Here is a 21,284-nt window from a genome sequence, read left to right as displayed (position 1 = left end):
CAGAGGCCCTCAAGTAAGATCTTCCCCTCCATCTGTCTGTTTATCCATCCATCCATCCATCCATCCACACACATTCATCCATCTGTCCATCCACCCACTTGTCCATACACATATACATCCATCCATCTATCCACCAACCATTCTTCCATCCATCTACCCATTCACTTGTCCATCCATCCACCCACCCACCCACTCATCTGCCTGTCCATCCCTGGTTCTGTGCCAGGGCTAGAGCACAGAGTTGGGAGAGGGTGATGGAGGAGAGCCTGGAGCACAGTTAACTTTCTCCACACCAGTTGTGGGGTTGATCATGAGAGCTGAAGATCAACTATGACCCTTCTGTGACCCAGAAGGTATCGGAGAAGGTCCCAGATACACCCTAGGGGCAGCTTGAGAACCATAATGTCCTTCCCTCCTTGCTTCTAGCTGCTTGCTTACACGTTTAAGGGACCATGTTTGAACTGGGGTGGGTGCTGGTTCTGCACTTACTCCTCAACACCACAGCCATGCCCCAGTGCTTCTGGAACCTTGGTATCTGATCCTGTTCTGTTGAACTCAGGCCGAGAACATTGGCTCAGCAACTCCTCAGGCTATTCTGATGGGCAAATGGGATCATTTCTGGGATGAGATTTTGGAACTGTGACCTGCCCATGTGAATTACTGTGATTGAGCCCACAGGCAGAAATCAGCTTTAGTGAAGCCAATCTTGAAAATCCTCTTCCACTTCTTACCCAGAGGCTTAACATCATCTTCCTGTGAGCTCACTGAGCAAATGTTAGACCTGGGACTGTAAACAGAATCTGGCCTTTGGGAAAAGACACATAAAAATCCCTAAAATTGGTGTTTACTGGTAAGAAGACTAACATGCAAATATAACTATTTCATCCTCAAAGAGACTGTGCATGCCCCCAACAACTTCCTAATGTGTTCTGTGACATAACACGCATGCACTCATCACCCTCTTCTGCAACGTTACTCAGGGTGAGAGAAGTTCTGAGAATAAGGCCACACCATCCACGTAGTGAAAACCCCCTGGGGAAGATGGGGTGAAAGGTGACCAGGGCAGAGGCCAGGCTGGGAGCTTCCTTCAGGTAGGCAAGAAGCAAAGACAGTGGAGTGAGGTCCAGATGGTATCCCAGGTCACGGAGGATGGTGGCAGGAGTCAAAAGTATAGGGCAGATTTGTGGATGCCCTGGCTTAAATGGCAGCCACAACCCTTGGAGACCACCCAGCAAGAGCCCATGTCATGGAAAGGAAGCCAATTTGGGCGATTGGCAGGGTCTTACCCAAGGGCAGTCACCAGGCCACACAAAGGGGCAGCTTGGGCAAAGGCCTCCTAGGATTCTCCTTGTGTCCCCTCCCCTAGGTGGCATGATCACAACTCCCATTTTGCTCAGGAAAGTCCTGCTTTATGCATCCAGAGTGGTTGGTACCCTCCCCCAACCCTGCCCAATGCACCAGTTTGGATGTAAGTTGTATAGTCGCCCCATCTATGGTGACATAGTTATTGGTTTTTGGTGTACCCTTCCATTTAAAGATATAAGATCAAGATATTAGATTCTATACACACACATATACCCTCCTCCATCTCTAGGTGTAAGGGCATTACACTTGCTTTTTTGACCCCTACTTTTCCCTCTTAATGGTGCATCTCAGAGATGCTTCTAGCACAGTAGGTAGGGTCCTTCCCCCTCTCACAGTGGCACAGCACTCCTCATGCATGTGTCACCAGCTGCATTTCTGAGTGGTGGGTCTCAAGCTCCTCCCCCAGGCAGGGCTCAGAGCCATGACAACACCACTGATGAATTGGCATGTAGACTTAGGGGGTTGGAGATTAGGAGCCAGGGTCCTGAGCAGAGCTGAGGCCAGCCTGTACCTGCTCTGGGCCTTTGCACCTGGCCAAGGACTGTGTCTGACTAGAGAGCATCCTTTCAAGAGATTTCCTATGGCACAGTGTAGGCAGCAGGGGCTCTGCTAAGAGCTATGGCCTGGGAAGCTAAGAATGAAGAATGGTGGGCATTCCTGGCACTCTGAAGGGGCCAAGTGGGTCTTGGGCTCTGACAGGAGCTTCTCAACAGCAGCCAGGTGGCTTGGGGGTGAGGACTCATCTTATTCACTGGAATCAATAAGCTGGGGTCAGTCATGTGACAAATATTTACTGAGTATCTGTGACAGGTGTAGCACCAGCATGGGCATGTGTGTGTGTGTGTGTGTGTGCACGTGTGTGTATGTATGCGTACATGTGTGCACACGTATGCAGGTCTAGGGGTGGAAACACTCAATTAAAAGATGATCAAATAAGAAACTACCAGGTATTAATAAACTCAATGATAAAAAAAATGATAAATTTCTTTAGACAGGAAGATCAGGGAAGTTCCCGATAGCTGAAGAGTTGACTTTGGTCTTATTTCTAATTAGAAAAGTCTTTAATAATTAGACCTGGATTCTACGTCATCAAACATGAGAACTCCTTAGCTGAAAAAATGCTTTTCCAGCTTGGTTTGCTGGTAGAAGTCAGAGAACTGTAAGGAATACTCACAAGAAAGCTTTTTGTCCAATAAGAGGCCAGCCCCTGGTCTTGGAGTGCCAGACTGGGGTGTGGGCCCCTTGCAGGAGAAAACACTACTTATTTTTCCTTAAAAGACTCAAGTTCCTATCTCTGAGACTGTGCAACATGAATTCATTTAAGATTCTATGTATTTCTGAAAAAGGCCAATAAAGAAGAAATGCAGTAAATACACTACAAAATTACATAAACATAGCAATGAAATTGTGGAAACAACTTCAGAGGGAAAGCAGAATGGGAAACACTGAAGAGAAGTGGGGAACCAGGACACAAGATGGCCTGTGGGGGCTGCCCAGGGGTCCTCGAACTGGCCCCCTTTTCTGTTTCTCTTTTTCTCCCTGCTTTAAGAGCCTATCAGCCTTCATTTAACCTGTCTCACCAAACAGAGAACGAGTAAGCTTTTCTTTTATAAAAGGTTAAAGAACAGAAGTTATTTTTATCACAAATTTCAAGGTAAGTTGTTAATTCCTGCTTTTCATACCTGTTTTCCATTTGTTAAGAGCGTGGGTTTATGTTTTTGGTCAGTTCTAAGTTTGGATTCTGGCTCTCTTTTGTGGGTTGTGGGACTTTGGGAACTGACCTAATTTTCTGAATCTCAGCTTTTGGATCTGTCATTGGCTATGCTAATGACATTTCACAGCCCTGCCTGACACATAACATAATGTAACACATAAGTGTGTTCAGTAGATGACATGGCTCTAATTCCTGCCTGACAATGCTGTCCTTCCTCAATTCCTAGGAAATCCAGATCCTTTGGGAAGGCCACAGCTCCCTACTCTGGCTCCCAGCCTGCCAGTCAAAGGGGTGAGCACTGGGCCCATGAGGGCGATGGCCTTTGCTCCCTGCCTTCTAATGGGTCAGGTCTGGGTGCTGGTGTCACAGGACCTGGGCAGGAACATCTCCCCAGGGTGTGTGAGGAAGCAGAAATGGTCAGCTCTATGTCTGCTGGTCCTAGGTCCAGCTCTGTATGTACATATAGCATAGCAACAGGTGCCCAGCCCTGAGCTGGGTTTGGAAGAGAATCAAAAAGAACCATTGGGTTTGGCTGGCCATCAGAATATTGCAGTCTGAAGGAGGAGACAATATAAAACATATGTGAGCCCTGGATGAGTCAGGGGCTCAGGATAGGGAGATGTGCACAGCAGTGCAACATTTCTCTGGGCAGAGCACAAACAAGCAGTAATTTAAAGAGACAAATGCAGAGGTGCCCTCTCCCCCAATCCTCTGGGATGTGGGGTCACAGACACAACCCATGGCACTGAAGAGTTTAAAGCACAATAAAATAAATATATCCTTTGAGAAAGTTAGCTTTGAAAGGATTATAAACACATTCCTCCTTTTCCTAACCCATAGACCACTTCCCACACAAAAATAGCTGAATCCCTTTCATGATCAGTCCATTACTGACATGCAAGTAAACAGAATGAAAATAGCAGCACCTAGAAATCTATGCCTTCAGGGTTATGACTTCCCAAACTTTGAATCAGAAAGGCATTTTGGAGCTTCTGAGTTTTTGCTGAGATTCCAAAAAAACACATCAAACTTTAGGGGAGAATTTGGTGCATAAGTTACCTTGGGGAGTCAAAGATGTTCCAGAACAAGAGCATTGCCTTCTGAATGCAAACATCAGTTCAAGGGAGCTGCCCTTCCTAATGGTCTCCGAGTGAGGAAGACCAAGCACATCAAAGGGAATTCCTGCATGGACAGCCCCATCATTCATTAGATTAGTTTTGATACAATATGAACATGTAAAACTCTTGGCACAGTCTACATACCCCCAATAAGTGTTGGAGCACAACTGAATCTTTGCCAAATTCATATAACTTGTCACAATGGATCTGGCAGGATTAGGATTAATAAATGCTCAACTGCTAAACTTGGTAGGAATGTCTTCTGATGTGTGGGTATGGAGGGGGGATGCAGGTGAGGAGCAGTGAGGACACAGGTTGCCAAGGCCCCTCTCAGCCTACCTTGTCTACCCCACCTGCTCTGTTGATCTAGAACTCCTGATTCATCTGTCACATCCAAATCTCTAGTCTACCACTTTGTGTCTGATTCTTGCTGCTATGCAGATCAAGTAAGAACACTCCACCCCTTCTCTCCTCCTGAACACAACCCTCCCACCTGGATACAATGCATGGAGGAGTTATCGGAAGTTTCTGGAAAGTAAACAGTAGCAGGTGTATTGGGGAAGAAAATTGAACTTACATTTTTTTTTACACCCTCTGGTGTTGCCAGAGGTGAATACAACATATCCTGAAACCCACAAGTGAGCACTGGTGAAGGGGCAGAAGATGCCCTCTAGTTTGGGAGTGAGGACTGGGAACTCCTAAAGCTCAAGTAAAGCATAGAAATCCCATTTTTTCTTCTCTCCTTTCTCTCATGCTCCAACTTTCAAAAGTCTCTTGTAGGTGGTGGCAGAGGCCACAGCAGAAGTCACTGGGATCCATAAATCTGAAAGAGAGGAACCTTCCTCACCAATCAGTGGAGCTGTGATGCCAAGAGGGTACGCAGGGGTGAACCCCATTTTGTTTAGTATTTTCCCCTCTCTTTCCTCTGGCTATCTGGCCCAGCCCAGGATGCAAGTACAGCCATGGAACCATGTGGCAGAGTGCTGTAACTAAGGCTGTAGAATTCTAATTGGCTGGAGGATAGAAAATAGAGTCCTAGGGAAACAAAAAGTACCAGGAAGATCATGGAAAGGGAGAACTTGAGAAAACAGCTCCATGAGGTTGTTTATGAATTCTTGGACTCCCCTCCCCACACCCCTGAGCTGTACATGTATATTTTTGGTTCTAATTAGTAAACCAAAAGTTCTGAGGACTGATTGAATAGATCATACCCAGGTCACAGACTGAGTAATGTGGCTGAATAGGACAGCAAAGCCTTTGAAAACTGAGCTGACATTTTTACAACCACAGCCCAACAAGAACAAAATACACATCCTTGTAGAAAGCACATGGAATATTTACAAAGTTAGACCATAAACTCACCTCTGAACAAACTTTGACAAATTTAAAATAATTTAAATCACACCAATTATGTTAATAGGCCATAATGAATTAAACTAGAATAGGTAAAGGAAGATAACAAAAATCTGTTACATAATACACTTTTAAATAATTCAGTGGTCAAAGAGAAATTCTTAAGGAAAACTAGAAAATATTTTAAGCAGATTAAAAATAGAAATCCAACATATCAAAAGTTGTTGTGTGCACCTAATCAGTGTGTAGAGGGAAATTTATAGCTTTTAAATGCGTATGTCACAAAAAAGAAAGTTCTCAAATCAATAATCTAAGTGCCCACCTGAATAAAGTAGAGAAATTAGAGCAAAATAAACCCAAAGAAGCAGAAGGAAGGAAACACTAAAGAGCAGAAATCAATGAAACTGAGAACTAAAAAACAGTAACCAATTAAATCAAAACTGGTCCTTTTAAAAGATCAACAAAATTGATAAAACTTTAGCAAGGCTGACAAAGTAAAAAGAGAAAAACACTTAACTGCTGAATTTGGAAAGAGTGAGGGAATGTCACTAATGATCCCCATAGACATTATTAATAAGTTACAAAATGAATATTACTAACAATGCTATGCACATAAATTCAACAACTTACGTGAAATGAAACATTTCTCAAAAAGAAGCTGCTCAAAATCACTTATTTCTACTTTCTATAATTATTAAGTAAATTGAATTTATCATTAATAGCCTATTGAAAAAGAAATTTTTGGTTGCAGATTGATTCACTGGTGAATTCTCCAAACATTTAAAGAAGAAATATCTCTAGTTCTGCAAAATCTCTTCTAGAAAATAGAAGAGGTTAATGCTTCCCAATGTATTCTATGAGACCAGCCTTCCTCCAAAGCTAGACAAAGACAGTAGTATATAAAAAGAAAACTATATTCCAATAATCTCTATGGCCACAGATGCAAAAATCCTCATTATATTATTGCCAAATTGAATGAGAAAAAAAAGTTCAAAACACTAAGAGTTCATCTCTGGAATGCAAGGCTGGTTCAATACTCAAATATCATTCAAGGTCACCCATGATATTAATTAATTAACATTAAATAAAGAGGAAAAACCTCTACCTGATATTAACTGATGTAGAAAATTTGTTTGATAAAATTCAACATTAATTAATGATAGAAACTCTTAACAAAAAGAATAGAAGGAAACTTCCTCAACCTGATAAAAGATACCTACTAAAAACCTGCATTAGCATCATATTAATGAAAGATTTCTGACTAAGACTGGAGAGGATGTCTTCGCTTACCATGCCAATTCAACATTGTACTAGAAGTCCTAACTAGTGCAATAAGTCAAGAAAAACAAAGGCATACAATTTGGAAAGGAAGAAAGAAAACTATCCCTACTCACAGATGATATGAAGGTCTATGTAGAAAATCTGAAGGAATCTGCCAAAAAAACTCATAGATGTAATAAATGAGTGTAGTAATATCACAGGATACAAAGCCAACACAAAAATCAATTATACCTCAGTAAGTAGCAACGTAAAACTGGAAACCCAAATTAAAACACACACACACACACACACACACACACACACACACACACACACACATCATTTACAGTAGCTCCAAATGAATTACTCAGGTCTAATATTTTTAAGATTTATTTATTTATTTTAGAGAGAGAGAGGGTGAGAGAGAGCAAGTGCATGCATGAGTTGGGGTAGGGGCAGAGAGAGAGGTAGGGGAGAAAGACAATCTCAAGTGGGCTCCCTGCCCAGCATGCAGCCCAACTTGGGGACTCAGTCCCATGACCATGAGATCAGGATGTGAGCCAAAATCAAGAGTCGCATGCTTAATTGACTGAGCCATCCAGGTGACCCTCAAGGTATAAATTTAATAAAACACATGTAGGACGTATATGTTGAAAACTATAAAATGCTGGTGAAACAAATAAAAAAAGATCTAAATAAGTGGAGAGACACACTGTGTCACTCCAACACCATGGAAAAAGTTGTGTTAGAAGACTCAAGATTGTAAAGATTTTAATCTTCCCCGAATTCATATATAGATTTAATGTCATGTTAATCACACTCCCAGCAGGATATTTTTCAGATACAGATAAGCTGATTCTACAAATTTATATGGGAAAGCAAAAACAAAGAAACAAAACAACCACAAACTAGAAATACTAAAAAAGAAGAAAGTTGGAGGAATGATGTTACCCAATTTAAAGACTTACTATAAAGCAACACTGATCAGAAGTGTGATATTGTCGAAAGATGGACACATATTTCAATGGAAAATAATGGAGAATGCAGAAAAAAATACCTACAAAAAAAATACCAGTTAATTTTTGACAAAGGTTAAAGGATTTCAATGATGAAAGAATAGTTTTTTCAAGAAATGATATTGGAAAATTGGACATCTATATGCAAATAAATGAACCACTCATCTGTTCCCCATCATGACAATTTGTTTTTTGAATAATGTCATAGAAATGGAATCATACAGGGTGCCTGGGTGACTCAGTCGGTTAAGCATCTTCTTTTGGCTTAGATCGTGATCCTGGGGTCCTGGGATTGAGCCCGCATCAGGCTCCCTGCTCAGCGGGGAGCTTGCTTCTCCCTCTCCCTCTGGCCCCTCCCCTGCTTGTGCTCTCTTTATGCGCTCTCTCTCTTGAATAAATAAAATGTTAAAAGAATAAATGGAATCATACCTACATTATATAACTTTTTGAGATTTGATTTTTTTCATTCAGCAGAATGCCTGTGAGTTTCATAAAAGTTGTTGTGTGTATCAGTTTTTTTAATCAATGAGTAGTATCCAATAATATTAATGTACCCTAATTTATTAAAGGACATTTTAGTTGTTTCCAGTTTTGACAATTATGAATAGAACTGCTATAGATATTTTATATAGATTTTTATGTGAACATATTTTCATTTTTTGGGGGGCAGATTTTCTCAATCTTGGCACTACTGAAAGTCTAGACTAGATAATTCTTTCTTTTGAGTGGCTGTCCTGTGAATTTTAGAGTGCTTAGCAGTATTCTTGGCTTCTACCCATTAGATTCTAGTGGTACCTAGCCTACCCTACAGTTATGACAACCAAAATTATCTCTAGCCCTTGCCAAATATCCCTGGGTGGGAATTACCCCTGGCTGAGAACCACTGCTCTAGGGTGAATACTCAGGAGTGGGATGGCTGGATCATAAAGCAAGTGTATGTTTAAATTTATAAGAATCTGTCAGGGGTGCCTGGGTGGCTCAGTTGGTTAAGTGTCTGCATTTGGCTCAGGTCATGATTCCAGGGTCCTGGGATCAAGCCCCACATTGGGCTGCCTGATCAGTGTGGGGAACCTGCTTCTCCCTCTCCCTTTCCCCCTCTCCCCCTCACTCATGCTCGCTGTCTCTCAAATACATAAATAAAATCTTTAAAAAATTTATCAGAATCTGTCAAACTGTTTTTGAGAGTGGTTGTACCATTTTCTATTGCCACCAACAGTATATGAGAGTTCCATTTGCTCTGCATTTTCACCAGCACTTGGTATTGTCAGTACATTTTCTTTTTAACCTTCTAATACATGTGTAGTGGGTTTTTCATTTCCCTGATGGGGTTTGCATTATATTCTTAAAACTGAGAAGATCCTGGTTTATGCCTTGCCTCTGCCTCCCAAAAGTAGAGTGGTTGTGTTGAAAATTGTTTGGTAATAATTCATTATAAATGCATTTAAGATAATTCCTCTCAGTAATTCATTATTGTTCTAATGTTTACAAAGGTTTTCAAAATTTGAGAGATGAGTAAAGGGAAACTCAGGCTGAGCTGGAAAATGCCTTTCTGTACATTCACAGAGCAAGACAACTAATGGTGGTGGTTTAGTCTATTGTTAGTAAGGGCTGGGATTCAAATGGTATTCCCTTGAAACACAACTGGAATTGGACTAGAAAATGAAGAGTCATTATTCCATTACCCACAGAACTAAAGGTGATTAGGCAGCAAGAATCCAATTCTCCATAACAATGGAAATAGACTTCTGAGCTAAGGGACAGGGGTAAAAGCAGGGGACCTGAGAGACAGAAGATCTGAGATTCAACTACAGCTCTGTCACCACTACCCTGGACAAGTCCTTTTCCATCCTGAATCCAAGTTTCCTCATATGTTAGATGAAGATTATAATCTTTATCTCAGAGGGTTAACTGTGACGGCAGGATGAGATTGTGTGCATAAAAATGCACAGCACGTGGAAGGCAATTAATACAGGTTAAGCTAATGAGTAAATCTTTTTCAGAGCTTGTAAAGATAAAGAAGTTGAATATATTTCATCTTTGGGTTTCATATAATTGTTTCTCATTTCAAATTTGCCAACCTAAACCAAATGCCAAGAAGTGGATGTCTTTCTGACTTTTTCTTTGATGACATTATTCAACTCACGAATTTAGAGTTTTATACCTAGTTAAACTACCCACCAAGGGTGAAGTAGAATAAAGACAGATTCAGAAATGCCAGGACTCAAAAGTTCTAATTGAAGTGCACTCTTTCTTAAGAAGATACTGAGGCTTGTCACCATATATGCTCTGGGAAAACCCAGGGGTGTGATTCAGACATGTCTGGGTCTGTATTCTAGCCGCCCCCCCCCAATTACAAATCGGAGGCAAGTCAATTAATTTCTCTGAGCATTCGTTTCCTAATTTATAAAGGGGCATAAGGCCTAATTTATAAAGTGGGGATAATGTGTGTAAGGCAGGTAGGTGCTCAGCAGACTCTCATTCCTTCCTTTCTCTCCTCCTCAGCTGTGCCCAGCACAATCCAATAAGCCATTTTTGTGTACAATTCCCACAGGACTAGGCTCTGGAGGTCAGGCCACAGTGTATAAAATGTAGTATCCTTGGTGTGTAAACTAACAGAAGGGATTTTCTCTACAATCAGCAAGACTCCTAAAAGCCCCAAAGCCCTCAAGACTAAAAGAAAGGAATTGCTAAGCGTGGAATATCAGACAGTCGATGGGCCAGTGGGAAGTCAGGGAGAAGGACTGCATTTCAGATATCTGGGATGGGCCTTTACAACACACTATATAGGCAGCAGATAGGACAACTTACAGAATAAGTGTGACAATGTCTTAATAAATGTTATTTTTACTGTTGTAAAAGTACCTCTTTCCAAACACCTTCAAATGTGATTTCCACTCCATACCAGTAACACCTGAGTATGTAGCAGAATGCTTGAGTGGCTATTGATCCTTCCACTCCTGTGTACTTGTCCCTTTGCAATGTGATTTTGCTCCTCCTCCCATCAAAGGTGGAGCCTACCTCTCTGCTTTGAGGTCAGCTTGACCATGTGACTTGCTTTGGCCAAAGTAAAGTGATACACTCAGAGGCTTGAGAAGCCCCAGCAAATCAGGGGCTGCCCTCTCTTCCTGCCCTGAGACTGTATTGTAGGGAGTCTGGACCTCCTCAAAGATAAAAATCCATGTGGACAGAGGCCCAGGAAGAGCTAATTCTCAGCCTCAGAGCTGTAATATGAGACTATCTTGGACTATCTAGCCCCATGGAGACCAACTGCCAGATGACTTCAGCTCCACAAGTGGCACCAGGCAATTCCAGTGACCTCCAGAATATGAGTAAATCAGGTGCATGCTGCTCAAAGCCACTTGGTTTTGGGGTGATTTGCTATTCAACCATCAAAAACTGATACTGCCGGGCAGGAAGGTTACTAGCAAGTGCATTTTACAGATGAGCAAAACTGAGGCTCAGAGAGCTTGTTAGACATGCCCAACATCACATGCCCAGCTTGGGACTCTAATGCAGTGCATTTAAGTCTGGGTCTCTGGTCAGGGCCCACCAGGCAAGGCCCTTTTACTTGCTCTCCTTTCACAGTTGCCCTGAAACTAGATAAAGTACCCAGAGACCTTCACTAATTAATTGCTGTAAGAGATTTTTATCCCTTTCAGAACAAGTAACTAGGTTCTTCTGATTGCACACCCTCTTTTCCCAGAGTGGGTATGGCATGGGGCGGCACGTGCAAGGGGATGATGAGCAACCAGACTTAGGGTGGAGTTATTTCCTTATTTCTTCCTTGTCTTCCTTCTGGGGAGCATTCCTCTCCCCCTGCTCCCCATGTAGGCTTGAACACCCACAGGATGGCAATGATGGTGATGGTTAGACAGGGCTATAAAAACTCCAGCAGCATCCCTTCCCTGAGGGACGCTTTTCTCAGGTGGTATCTCAGAGGGTCTCTGGAGGAGCAGCAGCAGCAGCAGCACAGAATATCTGATTTCTATTATTTTGGCCATGGAGAAATGGCTACATTTTGATTTGCAAGCATCAGAGGGAAATTGTCCTGCAGTTGTGCCCTGCTCAGAAGTGTGCCCTGCTCAGAAGCACCTGCATCTGCCTGGGTCTTGGCTCTTCACTGTGGTTGCCGAGCTGATGTCTGTGAGTGCCATCATCTGTCTTTCTTGTGCATTTGAAGTTCAACAGAAGCCCATACCCACCTTGCCTTCCTAGGGTCTTCAAGGGTGCCCTGCTCTGTGATCATGTACTTTGGAGCATCAGCCTTAAGCAGCCTGTTCATGGTGGCTATCTGGCTGGTAGCCTGCCCGGCATGGATGCTAACCTGATCTACACCCTTCTCCTTGAGCAAGCAGTGGACATGCATCTCTGCCTCTTGGGTTTCTTGCTGGGGTTCTGCCAGTGAGCCTGGGGGCTGGACGCTATGAGTTGTGCAGGAAGAAGAAAGAAAGAGGGTCAAGCTCATTCTTGAGTTGACCCTTCAGTCCCTTCCAACCTCTTCAGATACTTAACCTTGTAGTGTTCTGGGAAAGTAATAGATTTAAAAAATTACACCAGGCTAGTGTCCATGCCAGGGAGCAGCAGAATGGGGTCTGTCCCCGTCTGTGCCAGTACTGGGGCCAGGAGCTGGGCAGGGAGCAGGACAGAGGGAAGGGCCAGTGCTGCTGCAGCTGCTACACTTGTCCCTCATCCCTGGGAACCAGGTTTCCAAATAAGCCAGGTGTGGGAGGTAACACAAAGAAAGCCACGTTAGTCTATGTTATTACCATCACACCTGCAAACTCATTCTCTCTTGACTAGCTCTCTCCTATCTTCAGTATGAAATCTGTAATTCTCTGTGTTACTTCTCTTCTGTTCCATGGGCTACCAGGCCCCAGCCAGTTCTCTGTTTCTCATGTCACTGCCTCCTCACTGTCTGGCTACCCTCTGTGGCTCCCTGTGGGGTTGGCACAAGCCAGAGAGGAGAGGCTGGAGGGTGGCAAAGTCCTTCTTGACTCTTCTTTTGGTGCCACTGGGCTTGGTGGAGGTCCAAATGCTGACCCCATTTCCATGGAAGTGCTTTTGTGGCCTTCAGGCCTCCCCACAGCTGACTGTCTCTGCCCTCAGTTCCCTGGAGAGAGGTGGTGGCACCCTGAGTTGATGGCTTGTGACCATCCTCTGGCCTGGCTTCTGGGGTTTACCCTTGTTGTAGGTAGACTCATTCTGAAGACAGCCCATCTCAGGCCCCAGGGTTCACTCCTGGTGCTTGGTAAGCATGCATAGCTCTATGTCCCCATAACCCCCCATGGCTCTGAGGACCTGGGAGCTGGCCAGCCTCAGCCTTCAGAGCCACGGGGCAGACAACAGGTACCAGTCTCTAAGGCCCTCAAAACCCAGGCATGCCTCACATCTCTCAGCAAAACATGAGGAAGGAAACCTCTTCCCTTTGCCCAGGGAGACAGAGGCAAAATGCAGAGGTACGGGGCCTCTCCTGGAGGGAGGAAACATACTGGCATTCTCTGCTATCTTGACTATATGAGAATGATCCAGAGTGAAGGGAAAGGTAGGAAGACCCAGTGAGAGAGACTAAAAGCAGATGTCTCATGCATAGCACACACGTTTACAAAAGTAACATGTCAGAACAAAAATGGCCTTCTTTCTAGCAGCTCTTCACCTCCTTCAGAGATTTACCTGTTACTGTGGGATCCAGGTGACCAACCAGAGCCCAATTGTGGCCCTGTGGGCTACAGGCATCAGGACAGAAAACTCTGAGCTCTGGCATGGGAAGTGCCATGGGGGCAGGATTCAAGCTCTCGGAACCATTAAAAATTCAGGAGAAGCTAGCCATGAGGGCTTGGACACCATCCTGAAGAACATTTCCTTGCTGTGGTCTGATCAAATGGACAGCAAAGGGGTGTACTCCCAAGGTCCTGGCAGGTGTCAGAGTCCCCAACTGCACTGAGTGTTGTCCACCCCTTCCCAAAAACTTCCCTGGTGGAAGAGGATGCGGGTAGATGCTATCTGCTCCTCAAACCTTCTGGCCGAAGTTGTAGTGGAGGGGACTAAAATAACACCCAAGGGCTCTCTTGGGGGAAAAAATAACATTTTTCATCTATCATTCATTGCTCCTGACTAGACACATTTTTATCTTTACAACTGAGATCAAATTGATGGTTGAAGGGGTCCTGAGAGGAGGAGGGACATTTGGAAGTGTGTGATCACTACAGCTGGGTCGGTAGGTCTCAGCAACACCAGAGCCCTCTTCTTGTGAGCTGGGGAGAGTGAGTAGCTGGCCCAATGCATTCTGTCTCTCCCTCGTTTCCCCAAAGCTTAAGGGAACAACAGAGAACAACAGAGCTGCTGCCCATCACCAAGGAGGCCTCTCTGCAGTGGTCCTGCCCTAACTGAGTTGGCAAACCTGAGTCCCCTGGGAGGGAGACAGGAAAGAGCACCAGACGCCCTACTCCTTCTGCCCTCATTCAGCTCTGGGCCCTCTGGGTTCCAGGAAGCAGGAGCGAAAGCTGAGGCCTAATCGGCTGTGTGACCACGGGCCAAGTGCCTCCTAGATAGGGGGACTCAGGGGACATAGTATGTGGTGATGGCCACCTATTATTATTATTATACCCCCCACCCCCTCACCCCCGAAGACACACTGAGCTAGAGTCAATCCACCTGCATCTACGGAGTGTCTGTCCTGTGGCAGGTGCCAGAGAGGCAACAATGAAAGGGATGCTAAGGAATTCTCCAGACACATCTCAGGCACGACTCAGCATGGAAAAGCCGAGTGTGGAGTTTTCAGGAATGGACTGAGTCTTTAGAATATGTGTCCCCAAATGTCCTGAATAAGATAGATTTTGGTGCTGACACATGACATTATTAAAATAAAGTGACAAAACAACCCTGTGGGAATTGTGCTGATGGGTTTCCAAACCAAAGGGCTTGTCCTTGAGGGTCCTCGATATACCGCCAGGCCTGGGAAGCCCCACACCCTGCTGTCGGTGGCTGAGGACCCAGATGCGAAGATGTGGGACCAGGACACACTGCCAGCACAGCTGTCTATCGGAGTCTGAGCCTTTCCCAAGAAAGGATCTTCTCAGTGTCAATGCTTGGCAGAGACTTTTTCTAGGGGTGACAACTTGGCTCTCAGCTTCCATAAGTATAAACCAAAGCACACATCTGCCTTTGAAATGCTGGGGCCACAGGTTTTGTGGCTGCCTTCTTTGGTCACACTCTTTATTCTCACACTGGGTGGGACCTTTCAGTTGTGTCTGTAGGAACAAGCTAGTCCCTGCACGCGTACAAAGGCAAAACCGTTTTGTCGGGAATGTGCATGGCATTCGTGGCGCTCACCTGGGAGATGCTGGGCTCACTTAATGAACTTCTACTCTCAGTGTGACTTCTTGAAGCCAGAAATTCAATAGATACTTAGTTGGAAAAAATCCAAACCCGGCAGCTTGAGGCTTCTGAGCCTGGTGAGTGCAATAGCAGTGTGCAGGGCCTACCAAGTCGCATGCCTCCTACAAAGGCTGGCTGTCCAGTGAGTTCCCTTCCCACCACTGCCTGCAATGGGGAAGAGGCAACACTTGGGACCTCCATGCGTCTACCTGAAAAATGCATGTGCAAGCTGTGTAAACTTTCCCCCAAATATCCAGCAGGGGTCCAGCCATGCCCCACAACTCTACGCTGTGTCCTTGATGAGAATCTAATATCCGAAGGTGGGAGTCTTTGTATTTCCCCCAGCTTGGGGTTACCACATGCTCCTTTGAACCACTTCCCATGCTGGGTGGCCAGGAGCTTAAGGTGACCACTGGGGAGAGTGAGGGGCCGCACTTACCCCCCGCCTGTGCCACCGTTCTTGCTGAAGTGCGTGCGTGGCTCGCTGGATGCCAATTTCAGCAGCTCCGTCCACTCCCGCTCCCATTCCTCCTCGGTGTACACCAGCCCTGACTGGCACAATGGAAGCCGGCTCAGGAGGTGGTGGGTGGGTCTCCTTGCCCGCCCCATGCAGGAGAGCCTGGCAGCCCGGCCGGACCCCCCACCCCCTGGCTCAGTCCAAGCCCGACCAGCACCCAGGTCAGGCACATCTTCTAGTGGCCGCTGACTGTCCCCATTTGCTATCAACAATATTTCTTCAGAACCCCCAATCTCCAGTTTCAATGCTGTTGGGGGTCCAGCAACAAGGGTCATTCCCAGGGGGTAAGAATGACGAAACATTAATCTGCACACACCAAACTTGGGGCTGACCATTAAAAAGTTTAAAGGGATGACAGGCCAACTTCAATCAGAAAGCAAGCAGATTCTTCTAGGACAGCAAAGTGCTAATGTCCCCCATTGTCAGGATGGTTGGGATTCTCTTTGATTGAGAACATACACAGGAGCGGAGGCTGTAGGCTGTGCCAGAACCACCTTGTGGCTACACCCAGCCTTCAAGCTGTCACCAGTAGTGTCTAGACTTAGGGGACTGTGTAATTTGTCATCAAGCCAGTACACCTTTTGACAGTAAAGGTTGTTGGTTTTCATAATTATGCAAGGACAGGTGGTGTGAATAGATATGTAGTGACTATGTGCCGGGGGCTGAGCTTTTGTAACAGGCATCTCTTCAGTTGGTTTAAAGGAGGGAGACTTTCCTAGTCGCAGAAGCTATTGCAAGAAGGACTTGGGCTTGGGGCCCAGCTCTGGACTCCACCCGTGGCCCATGGCTGCACTTGGTGTGGGCCTCAGGCTCTGGACACACCAGCGGGTACCAACCTCCTTGTTCTGCTGCGTCTGCTGCCACCTCCACCTCCGCTTTAGGGCTTCTCTTTCAGCCCCTGTCCTCATCATGGTGTAGAGAGCTTTCCGCAAAACCAGGTCCCGGTCGTGAAACCCCCACATTCCTGCAGCAGGAAGCCCATGAGGAGCAGAGGAGAGAGACAGGATGTGAGGAAGGGGACAAGCCAGGAGGCCACTCAAATCGCCACAACTTACCATGCCTGGACTCCTGCATCTGCACACACAAAGATAACTCATCCATCAGCTGTTCATTTCTCATGATTAGCTAGCAATTCCCCTCTGTTCTCTTTCCCCATTTCCCACTGAAGCAAATCAGTGAATGAAGGAGTATGTCCCCTTCTCAGAGAAACAACAGTGGATGAGATCACAGGCTGCCTTTCTCTGGGACCCTGGGCAAGCTACTTTCAATCTCTCAGGTTTGCTTTGAGGGACCTAATGTTCGCTGTCCAGGTCTTGTATTTGAGTGAGAGACAGTCTCTGTGGATAAGCTGGTGACGTGTCCTCACATAAGGCCTCAAGCCAGGACGGCAACCAGACCGTGGCTTCACCTAGGGTCTGCCACATCTGATGTCTCAGCCCTAAGGCAACTCAACCTCCTGAGAAGCACAGTGGGCACCAATGCAAACATCTGGATCCAAGAGAAAGGACCTGCTTTCAGGGGAGAATGTCTTTCTCCCTTTCCCCCTCCCCAGCCTGTGCTGGGTGTTGAGGGGTTATAAGGAACACCAGCCATCTCTGAGTATATTCTTGGGGCATCTCAGATGTGGTCAAGAGACCCAACAAATGGAAGAAACAGTAATGAGAAGTGCAGGTCTGGCTATGGGGATAGAGTGGGGGAATCCATCCATCCATCCATCCATCCATCCATCCATCCATTTAATTAAATGGCATTAATTCCACTTAATTAATTCCAAACATTTCATAATAGGGGTGAGATACCATTCTGGGTTTTGGGAATACCCACAGCAGCAATCAGGACAGACGAAGTTCCTAAAATCTCATGGAGTGCACACTGAGGGAAGGGGAAGTAGCCATTGAATTAGCACATGACATACGCTGTCAGGGGTAGAGCACCATAAGGAGAGATGAAGCAGGACAGGGTGCTAGGTGGCACTGGCCATGGCATAAATGGAGACATCAGGGTCTAGACTTGAGTGGGTAAAGGAGGGAGCTGAGTTGCCATCCCAGGCAGAGAAGGCTAGGGGCCAGCACCAAGGGGCGCCCACGAGTCATACTTGAGAAACAGCAAGAGGGAAAGGTGGCTGGAGGGAGGATCAAGGGGACAAGCTTTAAAGTGAAAAGGTAGACTTTTAAGTGAGCTGGGAGCCTCTGGAAAGCTTTCAAAAGAGGAGTGACCTGCACTGACCTAATCTGTAAAGACTCAATCTGGCCATGCACCATTTCGTGCAAAGATATGCAATAACCAGGGGCTGCAATGGGTTTTCCAAGTGAGGCTTTTGTCTTTTTTTACAACATAAATGAGGGAAGTGGCCATTCATGCTCCTTTTATAAAGAGGCCAAGCTGATCTTCCTCATCCCTCAGACTTGCCCACAGTGGCCTCTTGGGACTCTCCCAGGCATGGCAAGTCCAGCCTCAGTTCCCATGGCTCCTTGTTTGGGTCTCTCTTGCAGGGAGGGTCTCCCTGCCCCATAAATGTTTGCTTACAAGCTTGGCTCTAGGATTACTGTCATTTGTGTGTGTGTCCCACAACCCTAGGTCAATGTCAGGCCTGGCCAGCAGGTTCGAAAAGCATTGCTGGTCACTGTTGCATGGCTCCTTTGATCTGTCAGGTCAAACAGCTAAACCCGTGAAAGGAAAACAAAGTACCAGGAGAAAAGAACCAAGTGGCGATGAGCTCCCGACTCCACCATGGCCTCGCTGGAGCAAAGCCGGCCCACAGGAGGATGTCTCTTCTTTGGCAGACTGGAGGCCCACTGAGCTCACTGGGACAATGCCTGCCCTCAGACCAGACCATGGTGGCATGAGACCTGATTTGTAGCTTTGCCCACCTGTAGTGCTGAGGGGGACAGTGCCTCTGCACAGTGCAATTTCTGAGGGACAAAGGCATTTCCCTTTGTAATGAGGCTGTTATGTGACACAGATGAGAGATTTCTTCTTTTATGTTCTTTCTAGGTTTTACACACAACAAGGCGAAAATGTTCCACAATAGGGGAATAGTTGATACATTATGATGAAATATGACACAACTACCAAAAACATGTTTTTGAAGAATAAAAGCATGGGAAATTCACAACACAATTTTAAGTGAAAAATGCTGGATTCCACACTGTGAACATAGTGAGATCATAATTTCACTGGAAGAATAGACAAAAGATAATATGCCAAAACATTAAAAGTGGCCATTGCTGGGTGGTGGGATTGTTGATTTTTATCCTACCTCGATGAATGTGAAATACTTATACAATGCCAATCAACAGAAATGTGTTCGTTGTGAAATGGAAAAGAAGCAGGTAGGTGGGAGACTGTGTTCCCCACCACCCCTTGCCAAGCCTGTCGGATGTGGAATGTTGCCTTTGTTCTGGGGCTCCATTCTTTTCTGAGGCTCTCAGGCCCCTTGCCAGACCCCATGCATTTCCCTCTGTGGGTTTTAGTCTCACCTCTGTCTACCTCTTGCTCAACAGGCCTCACTACAGGGCTGAAAAGAGGCTTGGGGTCTGGTCCTTGCTCTGGGTCACAGCATCAACTGTGTTTACCTGGGGAGGTGAGTTTGACCAACAGGGAATATTCTTGGTCAAACTTGCCAACTAAGAATATTCTCATCTTAGGGTCCCATCTGTGGAGAGAGACCCTTTACTCTAGGATTCATGAGGACAGCTGGCTCTGATGCCTGGGTCCTGGCACAAATCCAGTCTGGCCTGTCAAAACTGATTGGGCTTTGTGTATATAAGGCTGGGTCTAGAAGGAGTAATTAAGCTTCCAGAAAGTCTACCATGACGCCCTCAGGTATTCAAATAGTGCAACCTGTGCCCGTGCACCTGCTGGGATGGCTTTTTGTAACCAGGAAGCTCACACCTCTGCAGAAGGTTGTTGACTTCTCTGCTGTATATTCTGACCGTGCAGATTCCCCTGTGATCTTCCCAAGTGATTTAGCCAACTTATGTCTTTTGTCAGTCCCCAGGTGATTCCCCTGTATCAACAATATAAATCTACAATCCCTGGCTCACTTGGTTAAACATCTGAGATCGGCTCAGGTCATGATCCCTGCGTCCTGGGATCGAGTCCCGCATCAGGCTCCTTGCTCGGCAGGGAGCTGCTTTTCCCTCTGCCTGCCACACCCCTGCTCGTGGTCTCTGACAAACAAATAAATAAAATCTTTAAAAAACAACAACAACAATCTCACCACCCTGCAACGGCCACTTTTAATGTTTTGGCATATTATCTTTTGCCTATTCTTCCAACGAAATTATGATCTCACTATGTTCACAGTGTGGAATACAGCATTTTTCCCCCTAAAATTCTACCCAACCTATGTCTTTTTGTCAGTACCCAAGTGATTCCCTGTGACTTACCCAAGTAATTTACCCAATCTATGTCTTTTTGGCAGTACAGGTGCATGGACTGCTATCAATGTGGTGGCCCCACACCATCCAATCTGATGTACTGCTCCCCAATCTTCCTGCCCAAGCCCCATCGAGCTCAGCGCTGCTTCCAAAGATCCTGTTAATTCCTGCTTTCATGTGTTTGCATGGAGTCTCCCTACCTGGAATGTCCTCTTTTATGATAATCTTTCGAGTCCTTCAGGTCTCAGTAAAATCCCACCTCCTCCAGGAAGTTCTCTACACCACGATCTCTAATTCCCATCCCTGCAGATCATGATTAGCCCCTCTTCTATTATATCAAGTCTCTTCTCATGGGTGCTCTGTGTCCCCACCAAGTCTGCCAGTTGCTTGACAAGAAGGGCTAGATTGTTGGCTACCTCCCCTTGGGGACTCTTCCAGATGGGTGATGTGCGTGGCTTGACTTAGCTCATGTCTGTCCTTTAACAATGAGCAGAACAGGTCTGGGGCACTGCCGCCCTCTGTCTCTGTTGTGGAGCTTACCCAGAGAGGCTGCGTGTAAAAGGCAGTTCCCATCCCCTGTAGTGGCCAAAGGAAGAAGCCGTTTGCAGCTTGTGCACACAGTGGACCACCAATTCAGGCGACCTGGAACAGAAACTCACTTTAGAAGAGAATCCCAGAACAGACCATTGTGTTTGCTACCGAAACATAGACATTAGCAGATGGTTTTTGAGAGGGTTCTAGAGAACTTCATTGGGAAGGTAGAGCATTATAGCTATTTTTAAATAAAATATAGATTTTTTTCCCCTCTAAGATAAAAAATGACCAAATCCTCCCATTAATTAGCAAGAGGATTAGGAAACCCAAGGGTGAAGCCTTTTCTCCTTGAATCTGGGAACAGTTTACACAAAAAATAAAATTTCTCTTTGTGCAATCTCCTTGAACACAGGTTCCCCTTCTGAAAGTTATTTTTTTGTTTTGCTTCATCCTTTTTTGATTCATACATACCTCCAAAAGTATGGTTTATATTTCATTTAACACATCAAAACCATTATAACTACTTAGGTATATTCCTGTTAGATCTCATTAACACATTTTGAGACTTCTGCTTCCAGGAAGATGCAGTAGACATACTTTCCCCTATTCTTTCTACTAAGTACAACTAAACATCCTGGACGTCACATATAA

At 45.4% G+C, this 21,284-nt stretch overlaps 1 protein-coding gene across 1 annotated transcript in view; it reads right to left on the bottom strand.

Moving 5' to 3' along the window:
* Positions 1–21,284, bottom strand: part of OTUD7A (OTU deubiquitinase 7A) — a 373,519-nt gene that overhangs the window by 36,662 nt on the left and 315,573 nt on the right. The window contains exons 7-9 of the mRNA XM_048221216.2: positions 20,640–20,741; positions 16,554–16,681; positions 15,640–15,752 (exon numbers count right to left, since the gene is read on the bottom strand). Coding sequence (XP_048077173.1) covers positions 15,640–15,752; positions 16,554–16,681; positions 20,640–20,741 — 343 coding nt within the window. The remainder of the gene's footprint in view (positions 1–15,639; positions 15,753–16,553; positions 16,682–20,639; positions 20,742–21,284) is intronic.

Source organism: Ursus arctos, unplaced genomic scaffold (genome assembly GCF_023065955.2).
Source record: "Ursus arctos isolate Adak ecotype North America unplaced genomic scaffold, UrsArc2.0 scaffold_28, whole genome shotgun sequence".
NCBI classification, from domain to species: Eukaryota; Metazoa; Chordata; class Mammalia; order Carnivora; family Ursidae; genus Ursus; species Ursus arctos.
Note: the sequence above shows the minus strand (reverse complement) of the source record. Positions and strands in the feature narration are given on the sequence as shown.